Below are 21,953 nucleotides of genomic sequence, written 5' to 3' on the forward strand. Positions count from 1 at the left end.
TATTTGATTTCAATTTAATTCAAGTCTTTGTTTCAATTTTTGATGTATTTTGTGAGTTTTAAATTATTTCTTCAAGAAGTACAAAAAGGGTCCCATGTGACAGTGGTATTAGTGGTATTAGAGCTTTGGTTTAATTCAATCTTCTTGAAGCCTATCAAAGACTTGTGGACAAAGAGGTGAAAGAAACAAAAAGAGACTTGAATTTGGTAATTTTGAATTTGGTAAATTTTTAATTTAATTAGAAGAAAAAGAAGTTTATGGGTTTATGGATATGTATGGTTGAAAGAAGACTCTCTTTTTAACCATTGGATAACAAATCCCCATAAATCTTTTGCCAAAGAGTAAAGCAAGGTGGAAAACCATTAGTGGGTTTATAAAAACCATAAAACCACCTTCTGCAAGGCTAATCCTCTTTATAATCTGTGTTCATGTCTGTACAGATCGAATCAACAAGGGAAGAAGCATAGAGACCAGATTGAATCAACAAGGGAAGAAGCATAGAGACCGACAATTGGATTGCTAAACTAGTAGGAGTGTCTGAATTCCATAATGGAAAGCAAGCCTCTCACACATGGGGGGAGTGCTCAAGAGTAAGTAAGCCACACCCAACACTCAACACCCTAAGCTCCACTCGTAAGAAAACAAGGAGGAGAATAACTCAATTAACTCACTAATCTAAGAAGGGACAAAAGGATGGACTCCCAAACTTGGGCTAGAGGGGAATGAGATCTGCCCCCCACAATTTGGGCTAGAGGGGAATGAGATCTCCCTCTCTATACATAGGAAAAAATAGGTCCATCCCATATGCACAATATCACTAGTTGCATCTCTTATTTTTCTAAGATTTGTCCTCTTCAGACTTAGGAGGATCTGAATGGGATGGTGCTTTCTTTGTCCTTAGGTTTAGCACCAGAAGCAGCCCCAGATTTTCCTTTGCCATAGTGGGAGACAACAAAAGCCTAATCGGAAGCAAGTTGTTCCGATTGGAACTAGACTGCTCTTCGTGTAATAGAAGGGCTACCAACTCATCAAATGTGTACAAATAAATCTGTATCATGCTTTGTCAGAGAGTGGTAGTAGCAAATCCTTGATATGATTCAAGCAAGCCATTGAAGAGACAAGCAAACTGTCAAGTATGACCTCATCAATATTGAATTGTTCTCAAATCCTTGACACTGGTCAAAAATACATCCATAGATTCACCCTCAATCAGATGCTCCAAGTCAAAGCTATTGTCGTAGTAGATAGGCAACTCAAGCTTCATTATGGATCTAATACAGAGAGGCAAGTATATCCCATGCGACGACGTGGAGGAGCTGTTGGCACACTGAAACCAACCTCTGAGACCTAGGCACTAAAACCTAAGCCCTGTAGCAAAGCTCTGATAACATCAGCTCTAAAAGGTGGCTCTAAAATCGAAGTTGTAAGCCCAGGAACTAAGAACACTGCTTTGATACCAATGTTGGATGAGGGAGAAGATGCTCTGCACACTCACACACACACACACACACACACACAAAGTCACACAAGAGCTCAGAGAGCGAGAGAGAAGAGACGCGATAGCTAGAAGTACTCAATGATAATGATCATGAACGTGTGGAGTACAAGGTACTAATAGCCCTAGCCCTAGGGCTGATGTGGCTAACACACAAAAGTGTGTTCACACAGGGAAAAAACCCTTGCCCCACAACACAGGGTAAAAAGTGCCCGTGTGTAGGGCTGTTTAGACTAGGGACTTCTAAGGCTAACAATATATATATACATACATACATATATATATATATAGACACATATTATTTTAAAAAAACTAATAGTTAGACCTATATAGCTAAGCTATATTCTTGTTGTTTGATATTTGCGTAAAAATTAGTAGAAAGAGAAAAAGAGATTAAATTTCCTATGTGAAGAATATTTAGATTGATGTTTAAGTAAGAGTTGGCATATTGGGTATAGTAAAGAATCTCACACTAAAGTAAAGACTTTTGAGGAACTCAATTAAGAGATTGGTAAATTTCAACTTCTCAAGACTTCAAACTGTACATGTGAACAAACATTTATGGTACTCTTATTGTTACTGACATTGGAGAATAAATTTTCAAAGTCTTTCAAGTGTATGCACAAAAGCTATGTCATAAAATAACCTACTATATATCTAAATTTAGATTTCTAAATATAGTTCATGGAATTTTACTTTGTTTTGACTTTGAGACTTGTGAATGATTATGTGTTAATAACCCTAAAGAATATACGCTTGCAAGGATGAGTGTTCATTAATGGACTCTAACAAAGTTAATAATGTCTTAATAAGATTATACATGAAATAAGAGTAGCTTAACCTTGAAAAGGTTAGTAAGACATTGGTGAAGATATTATCTAACAAATTCTACTATATGAGTTAAATATCTTTATGAGAAGTTCTAATCCCACAATATTGAGATGCTTTAATATTAATCAAGGCGTGGAAATTGGTGTTTGTTGGGCTAGATGGCTAATTTAGGTCGGTAGCAACAAAGATACTAGATGCTGAGCATCAAGGCAAAGTTATAAAAGGCTACCTAAGTGATTTGTTAACTCGGGCTAGCAAGAATAGAAGGATTTTAAATCATGAGTTGTTATAAGTGTAGTGTTGTCAGTATATTTGCCTTTTGTGGGTGATTAACAATAATAAAGTTTGGATGGCATTGACGAGTAGCTAGATGATTAGTGTGGTGAAACCATACACAAATCCCCATAAATATTCGACCTTGAATGAAACTAGACCCATCTCTCTCTCTCTCTCTCTCTCTCTCTCTCTCTCTCTCTCTCTCTCTCTCTCTCCCCCCCCATAAACCCATACACATCCACCCACCCACACATACATACACATACAGATGCACACACCCACTTATTCTTAGTGCAAATGTAGGTGTGTGGTCATAGACACAAATTGGTGGCTTCAACCACACATGGAAAATGAATATTGTTACTCCAATTTGGATGCATTTTTTATTTTTATGTTCATGTGTTTCCTTTCATGAAAAAATTATGCTCACTAATAGACATAATAAAGGGACAAACAAATGAAGACTTTAATATCTAACTATTAGTTCTTGAAGCAAATGAAGACTTAGAAATTTAGGAGCCAAACTCAAGATTTAACCCAAAAAAAAAGACATGAGCAAGTACAACCAGATGCATGCATATAAATTCATAGAGCCCATATAAACTAGATGGAGTTTTTTTTTCTAAACAAGAAAAGGGCTTTGTTAATGAAATTAGCACATGAAATAATAGCACAGTGTACTTAAAATCTATGCGGTGATGTGCACTAAAAGCGAATCTAAGACCTAAGATAATAATAATGCAATAAAGCTATGACACAATGAGATATTTTTCTTTAAAAGAGTAAGATGCTTTCAAAGATTTAATTTTTTATTGCAAGGTGATATGGAGTCTATTAAAGTATAATTTCTGTAAATAATTTAACGGATGGCCATACTTTGATTATCAAAAGACAAGAAGGCAGAAAAATATCATATGTTCTAGGAATGCACATATTTTGCATTGCACTTATTAATGTGTGTGTGTGTGCATGTGCGTGCGTGCGTGTGTGTGTGTGTGTGTGTGTGTGTGTGAGAGAGAGAGAGAGAGAGAGAGAGAGAGAGATTATAAAAGACATTAAAATACACTCGGTAGATTTTAAAAGAAAGAAGCTGATAAATGTGATGGAATGTTTTAGGGGTTGGCTTGATGTAGCATGATACAAGGTAAGGGGTGATTCTAATGGTTAATCAAGGAGGTAGAAAAAAAGGGGGTCAATGCATGATGTTTTAACAAGATTTTGATGAAGGATTTTATAAACTCCTTGTGGGTTAGGGGATACTAGAAAATGGTCGTTGGAGCTCACAAGTATCCTCTAATAGGGTCCTTTTTTTCTTCATGCTTTGGAATTGTTTTTTCAATGAATCAAGAAAACTTTATGCTTGACTAGATGTTGAAGGGTAGACTCGGGGTTCTCATGATGTTGCTTTGGTGCCACTTTCATAGCTAGATGTTGATGGGTATTTTTCCTCGTGCAAACCACCATCATGAGATACCTTCTCTAAAGTATATCACTCTCTCTCTCTCTCTCTCTCTCTCTCTCTCTCTCTCTCTCTCTCTCTCTCTCTCTCTCTCTCTCTCTCTCTCTCTCATGCTTGCGTGCACACACACACACACACCTGTACACACGTGCATGCACGCACGCACGCACGCACACACACACACATGCATACTCTCTCTCTCTCTCTCTCTCTCTCTCTCTCTCTCTCTCTCTCTCTCTCTCTCTCTCTCTCTCTCTCTCTCTCTCTCTCGTGCGCGTGCACACACACACACACATTTAGGAGAGGACCCAATCCTATCCATATGTCAACTTTACATAATTGGACGAAGTAGGACATTACGTGGTACGATGTAAAACCACATGACTAACTAACTTATTAAAGCATCACACCTTTTAACAACTTTCTCCCTTGAGAAGTCGTGGGTATCAATGAGCCACCATGCCATGGATTGAACAATGTGAAAAGAGATGCAAAAGTCATAAGGGTAAATTTTCTTTACATAAAGCATCATTTTAATCATGTTGAAAGTATGATTCTCCAAGTAATTTGATAATTAATAAGTATCTAGGAACACTTCATGGAGGCCTCAAAACCAAGAACAACTAATATAATTTGTAGAATAGATTTGTTAAAAATTACTTCGTAGTAACTTCATGGAGATTGGAGAGATCAATAATCAATAATCATATGTACTAACTTAGCAGCATCTAGGGTATTACTTACATGGAAGTATTGATCTATCAAGCATCATATCACGGAAAGTGTGTTTAATATCCACATTTCATGTAATTTTTTGAAATCAATAAATGAACAAGAATGTGTCACATAACTTAAAGCTAACTAGACTAGGTATTACATTTGGTAAAGTAGCTATTGATTAATAAGCATCAATGCATGAGATCGGAGATTAATGATTTTAAAATACTTTATGAGCATCGATAAGATGGAGCATTGTGAATTGGTTGAAGAAATTGCGTATAGTTAAAGAAAGTGAGAAGAGAGTTGATGATCATAGCATAAAGCCCCATGCACCATGAGTGCAAGGATCGTTGTGATATAACAATATTTCCAAGAACATAAATTCATGGACTTCTTTGATCAGAGATTGATTTTTTTAATAGTGGGACATGAATTTCCAAGAACATAAATTCATGGACTTGTTTGATCAGAGATTGATTTTTTTAAATAGTAGGATTATTTGTTTATTACAAGGCACATCCTTCATTATAGCAATTAGGCGTTAGACCCATGACCTCATGTTTGGGACTTTGACCCCCTAATTAACATGACTACACACGACAGGGACATAGATTGATTTTATATATTAATATTTTATGAATAATACCTAATGAGCATCACTTGCATCCAGGTAGATTAGCCATTATGTTACTTAAAATGTGATTTATTAAGTTGACGGGTTGGTGATAAATAGTTTTTGTCTCAAGAATGATCTTATGCCATAGATTGTTAATTCAATACCTTGGGTTTCATACCCAAACATGTCAATAGTGGGGTTCTCACCAAAAAACCCCCTTTTAAAAAAACAATGTTATGTTGTTTTTAGCTTAAAAGCATCTCTTAGAATGATAGGTTACCATTAAGCTATTGAGCTTCTAGATTAGCAATGAGATCACAAGGGGTAGCTAAAGGTTACATTTTAATTCACTATACTTATTAACATTATTTCAATGTCCCTAGTAGCTTACATTTCTTTATTCAAAATTTATTTCAGCTAGCACTTGATAGGTTGTTGAAGTAGAGAGAAGTGGTATTGAGTTTGTGAGGAGCCAATTCGAGGGGCGACCTCTGTATCAGAGATGGATAGAGATTATTAGTTACCACTCTTACCACCTACTATAAGTAAGATCCCACATTTTCTTTTAGCTAGTTGTTAGTAGGTCTTTTCTAGAGCAGAGAGAGAGAGAGAGAGAAGCAGTATTAAATTTTATGAGGAGCGAGTTGAGGGGAGACCTTCATGTGGGCCGAGATGTGTATTAGAGATAGATAGAGGTTGAAATGGATTAGGCTTAGGCTTATTCATGACAAAAGATTAGTGATGCTTAGAGATTGGTTATAAAATACAAAAACATGGGTTAATGGTGAGTACAACAGCTGATTAGAGTTGGTTATAATTTACCAAAATATTAGTTAATGATGAGTACATGACCTAAGGCTACCCATAGCTAATGATCCAAGAGCTTATGATTAGCAATAAGAATAAGAAGATAATGATGATAAAAGACAGTGCCACTTTGATAGCAAAAGGAGAAAAGATGCCCGCGATACCGATTCTTCTTTCTTCTTCTTCTCTAATTCTGTTCGCTTGAGGTGCTGATCCTCCTCTCTTCGCCTTCCTCTCCTTGCTCGAAGCTTCTGTCGCTGAGCTTCGCCCTTTCCATGCCTCCCCTCTAGCTCCACCTCACGCTCCTCGCCCATCCCACAGCATCTCTGCCCGATCACTCCCAGTTTCCCTCGCGCCATATCGCATTCTTCACCATCGCCTCGAAACCAGATTGTCATTCGCTACTTCAAAGACTTTGTGCCAGATTTCGGCTATGGCAGACTGTGAGACGAAGGCTGCACACATTTGGGGTTAGGTTAGGGCTTGGAAATTAGGTCTAGCTTTAGTTTTAGGGTTAGGGTCTCGAAACAGGGTCTGGGCTCGGATGAGATGAGGGATGCCATCACGGTTAACGAATCTACTGTTTTCCTGCTTGCGGCCTGTGCAGCGGATCACAGACGTGGGTGACCATGAGGATGCCCTGCTTTCATACGAGGACATCGGGCGCCATGCCTATGGCAAGTTCTCCATGGCCATAGTGCAGGCCAACCAGCTGCTTGAAGATCATGGCCAGGTTGAATCAGGCCCTTTTGGCACTTTCATCGGCGTCTACGATGGCCATGGCGGCCCTGAGGTCTCCAGGTTCATCAGTCAGACGCTCTTTCCACATCTTACAAGTAAGAAGCATAGTTCTTCTGCTGGTTTAGTGGTCAATTATCTGTGTTTAATAGTACTGTTTGATGTGATCTTTCTCTCTGATGGAGAAGCCCCTATAGTTTGTGTTTTCCTCTACCTTTCCTGCATGGCTAGGCGTATCAACATGGTTAAACATCACAATAGGGTGTCCACACCCTCATGCATTTATCAGCCTGGTTTATAGAGCACATTATCTGCATAATGGCAATTTGCTCCAGAAGTTAGGGCGACTTTGTTCAGAAGTTGTTGCAAACAGTTCATGGTCTCGACTCCCTCTGCATGTAAATCAAAGAGGGCAACAATTAAGTTTCCACAGGTGTGGCTTGGGCAATCCAGCATTATGTTATCTGGTGGCTCAACTGTGTCCAGTATAACAAATCACAGTAGGAGTAGTGATGGATAGTGTATACGTAGCTGCATTAAGTTATACTAATGTATGTGTGAAGCTGGGTTAACGTGAATTAAGCTAAACAAAGGCAATGCTCAACCGATTCTAGAATGTTTACAAACTTGCAATCATCCCATCAGCTTCAAATCTTCCTCACTGCCCATAATTTATGGAGAGGGGAATCCTCCTTGTCCATGCCCATAATTTATGGAGATGTCTAGTTGGAACGTGTAAGGTTTATTGCAAGAAGAATTTTATATATTGGGATCTGTTTGAAAGTGCTTTGTCAGATCTTCTGACAGTGAAGTTGTGTGACAGGGTTTGCATCTGAAACGGGAGGGATGTCCGCGGATGTTCTTGAGATGGCCTTCAGTGCCACAGAAGAAGGCTTTGAGTCTTCAGTGGTGGAGGCCTGGCCAACAACACCACAAATTGCTACCGTAGGATCTTGTTGTTTGGTGGGGGTCATATATGATGGGACAGTTTACATTGCCAATGCTGGGGACTCCAGGGCTATTTTGGGAAGCATATTTAGAACAACTGGGGCAATCACGCCTGTGCAGTTGACAACTGAGCACAATGCAGGTATCGAGGCCGTTCGGCAAGAACTGAAATCTCTACATCCTGATGATCCACGCATTGTTCTGCTGAGGCGCGGCGTCTGGCGTGTCAAAGGCATCATACAGGTAATTGTTTCAACCTTTGAGAGGGGAGTTTGAAAACTATCTTGTTGGTCTTGGTTTCTGGATATCTATGGGTGTCATTTGGGAGAAATAAAAGGCCGGTTGTAAAAATATGGGATTAGATCTTCCCAAACACATACTACTGCTAGAATTGGGGTTGTGTGTATGGCTGTTTCCAGCATGGGTCTTTGATCACTGCTTTTTCAGAATTGGGGCACCAGCAGCAGTCGTCAGCATACTGCTGCTCATGTGCCAGGCATCCTATGTTATACCACAAGTTTCCTGAAGATTTATGTTATCAAGTGAAACAATACATATAAGATTCATTTTGGAGCTCTTTCAGACTTAACATACCTTTCTATTGTTGCTTGCGATGTTGATGCGCGAGCGCGCATATATGTATGCGTGTTTGTGTGTGCAAATTTACACACATATCCATGTATATATATCTATACATATCTACACACACACGCACATGTGTGCCCAGGCCCCACACACATGTATACATACGTACATACATGTATAGATGTACACACTCATACATGTATAGATGTACACCCATACACATGCACACACACACACACACACACACACACACACACACATATTGCCAGGTCTTTCCCATAGAACTAATTTCAATTTCATGATATGTACTGTGCGCTTTTTTTTTTGAGAGAAATGATGCAAATTTGCATGTCCCTTTGTAGGTTTCCAGATCTATTGGTGACGTGTACTTAAAGAAACAGGAATTCAACAGAGAGCCGCTCTATGCCCGTTTCCGTCTCACAGAGCCTCTTCTGCGACCTGTTCTTACAGCAGAACCTGCTATATGTGTGCACAAGCTTCAGCCTCAAGATCGATTTCTGATTTTTGCATCTGATGGTCTCTGGGAACATATCAGCAATGAAGAGGCAGTTGAAATTGTGAACAATCATCCACGCAGGGTAAGGTCTCTCAAGGTCATTTCTGTTGTTTTTTATGTCTTTTCAAGGTCCAGGACTAATCATGAATGGTGCATTCACATAGTTTCATTTAAGAGAGAGAGAGAGAGAGAGAGAGAGAGAGAGAGAGAGAGAGTCAATACGATTCAATAAATGCAGGGAATAGCAAGAAGGCTAATAAAAGTTGCATTGCAAGAGGCTGCCAAGAAGCGGGAAATGAGGTACAGTGATTTGAAAAGGATTGAAAGAGGCATCAGGCGCCACTTTCATGATGATATCACTGTCATTGTTGTGTTCCTCGATCACGAACTCATGGACCACGGGTCAGGAAATGGTGCAGGAGCTCTTGTTAGAGTTGACAGTCACTCCATTGTACACGACACAAATGGTACTTTTAGAGTTTCCAAAGCATGATGAACTGCCTACCAGTACATTTTTTGAAATGCATCATTTATGTGAAACTGGATTTGCAGTTGATTTTCTCAGGGTGTAAGGTAGAAAATGCTACTGGGTTGCCAAGTTTTAAGTTCTAGTGGTGCTGCATGGCAGGGTGACCGGTGGTCTAGAGGATTCGGATGCATCAACTGGCCCTCTGTGCAGACTTAGGCTCTCTGCAAAGGCTATGAACTACTCTCTGCAAAGGTTATAGCAAATTATTTAAGGATTCTCAGCAAAGGCTACTTACTTGGGCATGGCCTCTGTGCAGGCTTAGGCTCTCTGCAAAGGCTATGAACTACTCTCTCTCTGCAAATTCATTTAAAGATTCTCAGGAAAGGCTACTTACTTGGGCATGGCCTTACCCCATATTTTTGGATAAACATCATCTGTATGACAATCTGTATACAGTGGCTCAATATTGTTGCTGGAAGGGCAGTGTGGCATTTGTCTCACAATGTTGGCCTCGCCTGAACAGTTAGGAACGGCATACTAACTTTTTCCCATTGGCAGGGATTTTGTGTTAAACGTCACAGTTTTTTTAAAGTTAATCTTTTCCTTTCAAAGCAGGAGCTTCTACTTTTGTTTTTTGTAAGCATTTGGAATTTGGGTGGTAAGCAGGCTTGTAGGTATCAAGTATCAACGCGTCTCCAATGTGCCTCTGAGAGGTTGTACTTATCAAAATCTGGGTTCCTTGGCTAAAGAATGTAGCACTCGGTGTTTTTATGATCCAAATGCCATCCCTTTGATGGGATCTAACAACTACATAATGCCTTCTTGAACACAGCACGAGTTGATACACATATAATGCCTTCTTGAACACAGCACGAGTTGATACATGTGATTGCTTACATGAAGCTCAGGTGAGTTATAAGCGTCATGAAACTGGAATAAAAGTGTTTTAGCCCATTATGGATTATGAGAATTGATCATCTGAAGGCAAGAAGCCTTGTTATGGATTTGATTAAACATAAAGCTGCACCTTTTGCACATTGGCAACCCATGTGCCCTTCTTGTACTAATCCACCTCACAACCATTACTGTCTTCATGCATTAACTGATTCATGAACCCTTGTTGGCCTTCCAACCTGCATTGACTTATTTCTAAAAAAAGCTGTACCTGGAGTCTCGTAAAGAGGTGAAATTGAATTCCAGTTCTAAAATTCAAAAGATGCAGGTCTTGCGAAGTGATAGTATAAACGCATCCTTTTGTTCTGCAGGAATGAATCGGTGTCCTCTGCCCATGTTCTAATCAGCACTAAATAGTCACAATGTGGGTAGCCTTGTGATTGCAACCTTTGGATTGATGGTTGATAGTTATGAGCAATGGGTATAATCATGGTCATGTTACTAACGTTTAAGTGAAAGCAACATATGATTACAAGTATTGTACTTGGGAATAAATTAATAATTTTGTTTAGACAACTTTGAAGAACAATGAAGAGCATAGGAGGACGATGAAATACAAAGATGATATGCACCAATGGAACAGTACAGCTCTAATGGATTAATGCAACCCATTGCCCTTGGCAAAGAGAGGTCAAACATTGTATAAGAGAACAACTTTACCTTTTGATCCTAGAGCATTTTAACGAGTACGCCTATTTGAAAAAGATAGCTGTATACCTAGGTCCCTTAAGTGGGACCTACATGCGGGATTGATAGAGTGCAGATGAAGCCTTAAAGTTTGGTGTCTTGCGAGGAGAGTATGGGCTTCACCATGAACAAGACACGGAGAGGGGCTTGGAGGCATCCTTGGCTAATTGAGCGGGAGATTGGAAAGAGCTCTGGATGAGTACTTGATTGTGGGCATGGATGAGTACTTGAGTGTAGTATAAAGCTGCAACGCCCCACATCCAAGCTATGAAACAGCCCATTGACACCATGGTGCCCTCCAAGTCCTTCTACAAGGTCGTCCAGTCTACCCTATCATAAGCCTTCCTAAAATATATCAAGAGTACTAGGAAGTCCTCCAAGAAGGTCCAGTCTACCCTATCATAAGCCTTCTCAAAATATAGCAAGAGTACTAGAAAGTCTTCCTCCAAGGGCGTCCAATCTACCCTATCATAAGCCTTGTCAAAATATAGCAAGAGTACTAGCAAGTCCTATAAGGACCAATCTACCCTATCATAAGCCTTCTTAAAACATACCAAGAGTACTAGCCAGTCCTCAAATATAGCCATGTTGCAGCCCCTCTCAAACAGTGAAGATATCATTTATTATGCTTCGAACTCGATGAAGCCTCTCTGGTGTTGGGGAGGAAGAGATGAATACCTCCAATGGGTCCAGCTTTCTATATCATCATTTCACTTTCTATTTGATAGTGTTGCCAGCTTATAAGGTTTCCATAGTAATGTTCTCTAAGGAAAATTTGCTAGGATTACTGTTGTCATCATGATGCTTCTTTCCCGTTTCATTTATCCAATGATGGAACAAGCAGCTTGTCAAGGTGAATGTAATGTGCTAATGTGTGGCCAATTTAGAGATCATAGGAGCAAGTTGCACAATGAGCTTCCTATGGGGCATGTGAAGAGACTCTATGCAGGTGTGATGCATGCTTGGAGAAGAAAGGTGTGGATTGTGTCATCTTGCTCTTCAATAAACTCAAGCTTGTATGCATGGTGTTAAGAGGTGAAGTGGCAGGTAAGAAGTGGAGTTGCAATATACATGCAACCATGCAAGGGAAAAGGGTGTGATCATATGGTGAAAAAGGATTGTTTTTCTCAGCCATACAAGGACATGGAATAGCAAGGAGATTGAGGATTAAGGGAGGAAGATGTTGCTGGAGTTTGAGAGTGATTTGAGCGAACGGAGAAGCAAAAGAAGCATAGGCATTGTAGGTGACGATCATGCAGAGCACGTTAAAGGCAACCTTACCGGACGACAAGAGCTACACATAACAGAGCCAGCACACCCACCCATGTTGACTGCCAGTGGTACAGGTCTAACTCTACATTGTAAGGCTCACTTTATGAGGAGAAGCTGCTTTTATGGTAGAGTAGGATGGACGCCTAGTATAATCTGGTATGGACACCAAAGTAACGCCATATTTGGCTAGATGGTTTAGAGATGACTTAGTCTGGCGTCATGCCAAATAGGCTTGTTCAAGTTGAAAGTATACCTAGCCTTGTTGAAAGAATGTGTGTCATTGGGAGTTTTGTTTTAGAATCGCGAAATGCAACTCCCCAGTTGTGGGTGTGCTAGTGTGTCATCCAGACTCTTACTTAGTTGTCATACTAGTCTGTCATCCGGACTCTCACTTAGTTGTCATACTAGAGAATTCCATAGCCATGGATGTGGAGGAAGAGCTTGAATCACCTTGATGGAGGTGAGAAGAAGGTTCCTACACTATGGATCTCACTCACAAGAGGGGAAAGAAGAGACGAAGCTCATGCAATAGAGAAACCTACAATCAACCCCATCAAAACCCAATAGAACACAAGCAAGAGAGTAGAGAGAAGAAAAAAGAGAGCTCACGAGTATTTTATTGTAAGGAGACTGATTGTGTATTGCTTAATGTCAAAATTACCTTATATACAAATGGCTAGTGTCCACACTTGTCCGATCATCTCTTAAAAATAGTATGTGGCTAGTATATCTAGCCTTATACATGAAGTCATAGACTTTCCCTTTGATGTTAAGCACATGGCGCTTCATATATTCTACCGCTGTCTTACAAAAGAAAATCTTCCGCCTACACAAACATAAGATAGCGAAGCGCCTTACGAAGGTAGGATATGTAGGTAAGACTATGTTAACCAAAGTGGTCAACATGCCCTCTTATCTCGTCCTCACGTCACCAAGCTCGGGTGGCAAAGAGGCTATTGGGTTCAAAAATGCATGGATGGTTTATGAGGTATTTTGAGAAGCTACCTTGCGAGATTAAGTAGTCGACATGGGACTAATCCACAACATGCGTCAGGGCTTGTCATAGGTAGGCTTGGGGGGCCCTTAAGGTAGGATGCTTGTCAAGGTAGCATGTGCCTGCTAATGTGGGGTTGGGAATGTTAGCGTAGTATTGGTTGTTGAAGTGCAACTGCAACTCCTATGGTTATAAGTGGCTTGGGCCCCTTCGGAGTAAGCAAAGTTGTTGAAGGGATCCTTGCCTTTCATTTGTCGCATTTGTGCCAAGTCCACTTATCATTGATTGGTATGTACATAGGGTGGTTTGAGCTTCTTGGCGTGGCAACATACTCTATCCACATCTCATGGTTGCTGAAGAGATTGGATTGCCTCTTTTTGCTTAGGTAGTTCAGCAAAATGGAGAGCTTTTGGTGTAGAGGATTTTTGTTTCAATAGTTAGTATAGTTGAAGAAGAGGGTAAGGGGCTAAATTTTATAAGGATATGGGATTTTGAAGGGAGGTAGCATGGACCAAGCTTGCGCCTATTATGGTTCCCCCCATCCAAAGACATACCTAAATGGTTATTAAGGATGGTTGTTGATGATGAGGCTTTGGTGCATGTGCTAGTGATTGTGAGTGTCTATTAGTGCAAGATGTGTCTATGAAGTGCTAAGCCTAATGTAGGTGATGTGCATGGGATGTGGGGGTTGTTGTTAACCACTCTGTAGGTTAACATGCTTTCACTTGCCCGACGTATTATAAGGTACTTTGCTACCTTACCCAGTAGAACAGTCACTTATCTTTTACAAGACAGTGTTGGAATATATAAAGCAACCTCACCTTCTACTTAATGTCAAATAGAGAAAGTTAAAGGACTTCGTGTATATACTTGCTTAAGACTCATAATAAAAGCCGAACCATATTTGAGTTTGGTCACCTAGTGTGAAAACTAGTCACTTGTATATACGCCATTTTTGTATTTCTCTTCGCTATCCTTGATTGCTTGTATGCTATTGAATCTTGCTTGCTTGTATCCTATTGAATCTTGCTTGCTTTCTTGTGTCCTATTGAATCTTGCTTACTTTCTTGTGTCCTATTGAATATTGCTTGCTTGATGGATGCATGCTAGATAGGATTATTTGAAGGTTTCTCTCTTGCATTAGAGAGAACCACTATAAATCCAATAAATAATAATAGAAAAACACTTAATTACTTATATAATCACTATTAACTAGGATTTGGACTCTTAATCACCTATCATTAAGTCTAAAAAAACCTCAAAAAACTCTCAAAATGAGCTCTCGGGTTGGAAGACGTGAGCCCATAGTCCCACGAAAAAAGACGTGAGTCAACACATGAGCCTAGATAAGTGAGCCGTGAGTCTACAGACATGAGTCTAAAGGTAGGTTTACTACCAAAGGTAGGTATACCTAATTCTATACCAACCAATTATTATTCAACTTAGACTTATAAGGACATCCCTACTCATATTCTTAAGGATTTTCTTGTCATGCAATCTATACCAGCTATAATTTTCAAGAAAAATTCTTGTCCTTTGCAATTATGGGACATTTAAGTATAATTATTGCCCAATAATTACACACCAACCCTGTCATAGGCCTAGTGCACAAAACTTCGTACCCTTTCATAAAAATAAAGTATCTGATCTTAATTCATATAAGAAAGGTGTGAGCCTACAAACGTGAGTCAACACACGTGAGCCAGACACATGAGTCTAGAGGCATGAGTTAACACACGTGAACCTACTAGAGACGTGCGCCTAGGAAAAAAAAAAGGAAAAAAAGAGAAAACTAAAAAATCTCAAAACTTAAAAGAAAAATTATTTGGAAAAAAAAATGTATTTTGTAGCTTGAGCAAAACTAAAATAATTTTTGTAGCTTGAGTAGAACAGATGTGTCTAAAATCAATTTCAAATCTGCTTCGCGAAGCATTATAAACTGTTTCACCAGAGTAAAACCCTTGATGCAAAGACACTACATCGTTGATGTGAGGAGATATGGTTTCATGTGTGATTTGTCATCAATATGATTGATCTTAAGAGCAAGAGGCTTCATGACCACCACATCGTTGTGATGAGCGTTACCTGCGAGATATGGTTTCTTTATAAGTCTGCACACTACATCGTTGATGAGTGTTACCTGCGAGATATGGTTTGGTGTGCGATTTACTATCGATATCCTTGAAATTCCTTGAATGCTATGAAAGATGTAGGGGAGAAGGGAGCTTGAGCTCTTGCAAGCACACACACACTCACACAAACCCTAGAAGAGAACACACAAGGTGAGGCTAAAAATTCTTCTTCTTCTTCACACAACAAAAGAGGTCTACAAAGAAGATAAAGTGACTAACACACATAATAGAGTATATACAAGCGGTCCATAATGTGAACACGCTAAGTAGAGTGGGTAGGTGTGGACTACTCAGTGTAGTCCAACTGTAGAATCTATGGTGAAGATATGGCAGTGCCAGCTACCAAACCCGCCAGTGATGTGAATGTCGACGAACGGTCATGCATGTGCCTCGTGAGTGTCAACTCATGTTGAGCTTGACATCTCAACACTCCCCCTCAAGATCAACTCTAGCTCATGAAATCCAAGCATATCTTGAAATCTACGAAGCTTCTCAACTTCCAACGCCTTCGTGAAGATGTCAGCAACCTGATCCTATGTGTGTTGACGTAGGCCAAGTCAATGTCGCCAGCCAAGACTCTCTCCCTGATAAAGTGGTAATGTACCTCAATGTGTTTCGTCCATGCATGGAAAACTGGTTTCTTGGCCATCTTTATACTACTAAGATTGTCACAATAGATGACAACCTTTCTCTCCACATGCAATCCCAAATCAACAAGTAGCTTGCCTAACCAAGCTACCTCACACGCTGCCACCGCAGCTCCTTTGTACTCTGCCTCTATACTCGACAAGGCAACTATGGGTTGCTTCTTGCTGCTCCATGTCACAACAGCACTCCCCAATGAAAACATAAATCCACTAGTAGATCTCCTGTCTGAGATGCTACCTGCCCAATCTGCATCTATGTACCCATATAGCTCCAATGGTACACCTGTTGCATAAAACAATGCATAATCAACAGTGGCCCTCAAATATCAAAGTGTGCGTCGCACATTGTCAAGATGTGGTTTGCACGAAACCTGCATAATCTGGCTCTCTAAGCCAACAATGTAACTCGAATCTAGCCTGCTGATCATGACATAGATCAAACTCTCCACAATCTTCTTGTACATGGTGGGATCCTCCAACACATAACCTGCATCCGCACTAAGCTTGCCTTTTTGATCTAATGGCACCAAGATTGACTTACAATCAACCATCCCATACTTGGACAACATGTCTAATACATACTATCTCTGTGACAGCCAAATACCATCAGGTGTGCGAATGACCTCAATTCCCAAAAAGTAGCACAGATCTCCCAAATCCTTCATCTCAAACTTCCTTTTGAGAAGGCTTTTCACATGCTCAATCTCTTCCAAGTTGTCACCCCCAACAATAAGATCATCCACATAGATGGTGATGATCACAATACCCTTATCACTCTTACGCACATACAAAGAGTGATCTACATCTGCCATCATCTGCATATGAAAACCAATAGTGATATCTCTGATCAAAGAAGTCCATGAATTTATGTTCTTGGAAATATTGTTATATCACAACGATCCTTGCACTCATGGTGCATGGGGCTTTATGCTATGATCATCAACTCTCTTCTCACTTTCTTTAACCATACGCAATTTCTTCAACCAATTCACAATGCTCCATCTTATCGATGCTCATAAGTATTTTAAAAATCATTAATCTCTGATCTCATGCATTGATGCTTATTAATCAATAGCTACTTTACCAAATGTAATACCTAGTCTAGTTAGCTTTAAGTTATGTGACACATTCTTGTTCATTTTTTGATTTCAAAAAATTACATGAAATGTGGATATTAAACACACTTTCCGTGATATGATGCTTGATAGATCAATACTTCCATGTAAGTAATACCCTAGATGCTAACAAGTTAGTACATATTATTATTGATTATTGATCTCTCCAATCTCCATGAAGTAATGCTTACTACGAAGTGATTTTTAACAAATCAAAGAAATGATTAACTAAACTATTCTACAAATTATATTAGTTGTTCTTGGTTTTGAGGCCTCCATGAAGTGTTCCTAGATACTTATTAATTATCAAATTACTTGGAGAATCATAGTTTCAACATGATTAAAATGATGCTTTATGTAAAGAAAATTTGCCCTTATGACTTTTGCATCCTCATGATACTCTCTTTTCACATTGTTCAATCCATGGCATGGTGGCTCATTGATACCCACCACTTCTCAAGGGAGAAACTTGTCAAAAGGTGTGATGCTTTAATAAGTTAGTTAGTCATGTGGTTTTACATCGTACCACGTAATGTCCTACTTCGTCCAATTATGTAAAGTTGACATATGGATAGGATTGGGTCCTCTCCTAAATGTGTGTGTGTGTGTGTGTGTGTGCACGCGCACGAGAGAGAGAGAGAGAGAGAGAGAGAGAGAGAGAGAGAGAGAGAGAGAGAGAGAGAGAGAGGTATTTCTCTTCAATACTAAAAGGAACATTGAGGCCAGCATCTAGTATAACATTAAGTTCATGTACATGATGCATGTATGCATGTGTGTGTGTGTGTGTGTGTGTGTGTGTGTGTGTGTGTGTGTGCGTGCGTGCATGCACATGTGTACATGTGTGTGTGTGTGCACGCAAGCATGAGAGAGAGAGAGAGAGAGAGAGAGAGAGAGAGAGAGAGTGATATACTTTAGAGAAGGTATCTCAGTATGGTGGTTTGCACGAGGAAAAATACCCATCAACGTCTAGCTATGAAAGTGGCACCAAAGCAACATCATGAGAACCCCGAGTCTACCCTTCAACATCTAGTCAAGCATAAAGTTTTCTTGATTCATTGAAAAAACAATTCCAAAGCATGAAGAAAAAAAGGACCCTATTAGAGGATACTTGTGAGCTCCGACGACAATTTTCTAGTATCCCCTAACCCACAAGGAGTTTATAAAATCCTTCATCAAAATCTTGTGAAAACATCATGTTCATTGACCCCCTTTTTTTCTACCTCCTTGATTAACCATCAGAATCACCCCTTACCTTATATCATGCTACATCAAGCTAGCCCCTAAAACATTCCATCACATTTATTAGCTTCTTTCTTTTAAAATCTACCGAGTGTATTTTAATGTCTTTTACAATCTCTCTCTCTCTCTCTCTCTCTCTCTCTCTCTCTCTCTCTCTCTCTCTCTCTCTCTCTCTCTCTCTCACACACACACACACACACACACACACACACACACACATTAATAAGTGCAATGCAAAATATGTGCATTCCTAGAACATATGATATTTTTCTGCCTTCTTGTCTTTTGATAATCAAAGTATGGCCATCCGTTAAATTATTTACAGAAATTATACTTTAATAGACTCCATATCACCTTGCAATAAAAAATTAAATCTTTGAAAGCATCTTACTCTTTTAAAGAAAAATATCTCATTGTGTCATAGCTTTATAGCATTATTATTATCTTAGGTCTTAGATTCGCTTTTAGTGCACATTACCACAGATTTTAAGTACAATGTGCTGTTATTTCATGTGCCAATTTCATTAACAAAGCCCTTTTCTTGTTTAGAAAAAAAACTCTATCTAGTTTATATGGGCTCTATGAATTTATATGCATGCATCTGGTTGTACTTGCTCATGTCTTTTTTTTTGGTTAAATCTTGAGTTTTGCTCCTAAATTTCTAAGTCTTCATTTGCTTCAAGAACTAATAGTTAGATATTAAAGTCTTCATTTGTTTGTCCCTTTATTATGTCTATTAGTGAGCATAATTTTTTCATGAAAGGAAACACATGAACATAAAAATAAAAAATGCATCCAAATTGGAGTAACAATATTCATTTTCCATGTGTGGTTGAAGCCACCAATTTGTGTGGTTGAAGCCACCAATTTGTGTCTATGACCACAAACATACATTTGCACTAAGAATAAGTGGGTGTGTGCATGTGTATGTGTATGTGTATGTATGTGTGGGTAGGTGGATGTGTATGTGTATGTATGTGTGGGTGGGTGGGTGGATGTGTATGTGTATGTATGTGTGGGTGGGTGGGTGGATGTGTATGGGTTTATGGGGGGGGGAGAGAGAGAGAGAGAGAGAGAGAGAGAGAGAGAGATGGGTCTAGTTTCATTCAAGGTCGAATATTTATGGGGATTTGTGTATATTTTCACCACACCAATCATCTAGCTACTCGTCAATGCCATCCAAACTTTATTATTGTTAATCACCCACAAAAGCCAAATATACTGACAACACTACACTTATAACAACTCATGATTTAAAATCCTTCTATTCTTGCTAGCCCGAGTTAACAAATCACTTAGGTAGCCTTTGATAACTTTGCCTTGATGCTCAACATCTACTATCATTGTTGCTACCGACCTAAATTAGCCATCTAGCCCAACAAACACCAATTTCCACGCCTTGATTAATATTAAAGTATCTCAATATTGTGGGATTAGAAATTCTCATAAAGATATTTAACTCATATAGTAGAATTTGTTAGATAATATCTTCACCAATGTCTTACTAACCTTGATTTTTCAAGGTTAAGCTACTCTTATTTCATGTACAATCTTATTAAGACATTATTAACTTTGTTAGAGTCCATTAATGAACACTCATCCTTGCAAGCATATATTATTCAGCCTTTGGCTTTCAACTTTTGGCATCGAACTTTCTCATCCATCACTTATGTCAGTTAGCTTTGCCAAGACAGCCATTCAGTGTTTGGCTTTCTACATTCAGCCATTTGACTTCAAGTATTCCGCATTAAAGCATTCGACTTTAGCATTCCGCTTTCAGCGCTTGGCTCTTTGCCTTCAGTGTTTGGCTCCCTGCATTCAACATTCAGCACTTGGCTTTTCGAATTCATCTTTTAGTCCCATCAACGTTCGACATTTGATTGTGGCTTCCGCGTTAGCAATCAGCTTTTAGTCTTCAGCTGTCAGCATTTAGTAGTTGGTCGGGTTTACTCTCTTGGCTGGGTTTACTTCCTTGGCTGAGTTTACTTTCTTGGCTGGGTTGCTCATTTTTTGGGAATCCAATGTTATCTTATGATCTTAATAAGTTCTTTTATTTAAGCTTATATAAAAATTTGCAAGGTCTTTTAAGAATGAATTTCTTGAAGAGCTTACAAGACCTTGTGAGTTCCAATGGGCTACTAAGCGATCACATAATTAGCATAAGTGGATTATAGGAACTCTTAGAAGATTTTTTGTAATCTTATGATATATAATAGGATCCTAATAGTGTTCAATTTAACATTTTTAAAGGGATGTTTCAACTATATTTCTAAAGATTCATTTATACAAAAGACCATGACTTCAACTATATTTTCAAAGAGTAATTCATTAAAATAGGTATTATAATATCAAGAAAGGAGCAGACACGTAGAGACATATATGTAGAATACTTTGTGATTAGACACTATCTTTACTTTGCAATTAGATAAGTAAATGTTTATGACAAATTATTATTAAAGAGAGAGGTCTAGAAGGTTGGAAGAATAAGGGGATAGCTTGTGAGTGGAAAAAACATGTAAGTCTTCAAGGCTAACATGGTGATATTTATCTTACAATCAAATTCATTGGACATTAGATAGTCTCAAATGTTGGAGTTTGTGTGTACGTGGATGGGATAATACATGCACAAAGAACATTCACAGAGGATTCATTCTAGCTTGCTGAGTTATAGATTTAATGTTTGGTGTAGAGTATTAGTGTTATATATTAATCCCAAAGTGGTTTAACATTCATTCCTTCCTCCTGATGTCGATCATGTGTAAACGACTCTATTGTGGGGAGAATTGAGAAGCTCTATTGTTGACGGTCACTCGACTACACTCCGTGGTTGATTTTTGAGAAGCTCTATTGTTGATTGTTCAATAGTCATGGTTTCTCCAAAAGGATTGAGGAGGTCTTGTTAGTAAATGCAAAGTTAGTGCATATTAGGAATATCAAAATGAGGTAGGGATCCCTATGAGAGTGATTTTTTTGGTTTATTTTTGCTCACTTTCTTTTTTAACAATCACAAGCAAAGTTACAATGTTTGATTTGAGGTTAGCAACAAGAATCTATGGCATATTAGAAATGGAGGGGAGTCTAGAGGAATGTAGACACAATCATCAAAATGAGAGTGTGAATTTCAATTCCACAATGGGTTGTTGAAGCAACATTGCGAAATCTTTTTAGTTGCTTGCTTCACATATTGTTGTCAACTAAACTTGAGGTGGACCTATCTCCATATTCTTCATCTAATATGCATTAATGTTTATAAGAAAATGTACACTGAAGTGCATCCATAAGACTCTTCACGTACTTGTAGACTGTTATTAATGTCAAGACTATCATTGGAGAGGCATGAAAGAATTAAAAAGTTGACTTGTGAGGCTAATGACAAACTTCTCCCCTTCTTGAGAGAGAAATGTGGGTTAATTATGTAAAGAGGTTATCATGGAAGAAGTTTGTTACGAAGT

At 39.0% G+C, this 21,953-nt stretch overlaps 1 protein-coding gene across 3 annotated transcripts; it reads left to right on the forward strand.

Moving 5' to 3' along the window:
- Positions 1–6,369: 6,369 nt before the first annotated feature.
- LOC147608945 (putative protein phosphatase 2C 46) lies at positions 6,370–10,241 on the forward strand. Of its 3 annotated transcripts, none has more exons than XM_086788412.1 (5): positions 6,370–7,040; positions 7,766–8,133; positions 8,838–9,074; positions 9,231–9,459; positions 9,621–10,241. In XM_086788412.1, the coding sequence occupies exons 1-5, from the start codon at positions 6,761–6,763 to the stop codon at positions 9,623–9,625; spliced, it is 1,119 nt and encodes a 372-aa protein (XP_086644538.1). In that variant the 5' UTR covers positions 6,370–6,760; the 3' UTR covers positions 9,626–10,241. The 3 variants fall into 3 exon arrangements, with proteins under 3 accessions (XP_086644538.1, XP_086644537.1, XP_086644536.1); XM_086788411.1 differs by having other exon boundaries at positions 9,545–9,649; XM_086788410.1 differs by lacking the exon at positions 9,621–10,241 and having other exon boundaries at positions 9,231–9,485.
- The last annotated feature ends 11,712 nt before the right edge of the window (positions 10,242–21,953 follow it).

Source organism: Cibotium barometz, chromosome 52 (genome assembly GCF_041138505.1).
Source record: "Cibotium barometz isolate CiBa-2024 chromosome 52, ASM4113850v1, whole genome shotgun sequence".
Classification (NCBI taxonomy): Eukaryota; Viridiplantae; Streptophyta; class Polypodiopsida; order Cyatheales; family Cibotiaceae; genus Cibotium; species Cibotium barometz.

What these genes read in the sequence shown, in the direction of transcription:
- LOC147608945 (XM_086788410.1), top strand. Translation starts at nt 6,761, where the DNA reads ATGCCATCACGGTTAACGAATCTACTGTTTTCCTGCTTGCGGCCTGTG. An exon ending in GTGTCAAAGGCATCATACAG is followed by an intron (nt 8,134 to 8,837) that starts GTAATTGTTTCA and finishes GTCCCTTTGTAG; the next exon opens with GTTTCCAGATCTATTGGTGA. An exon ending in TGAACAATCATCCACGCAGG is followed by an intron (nt 9,075 to 9,230) that starts GTAAGGTCTCTC and finishes CAATAAATGCAG; the next exon opens with GGAATAGCAAGAAGGCTAAT.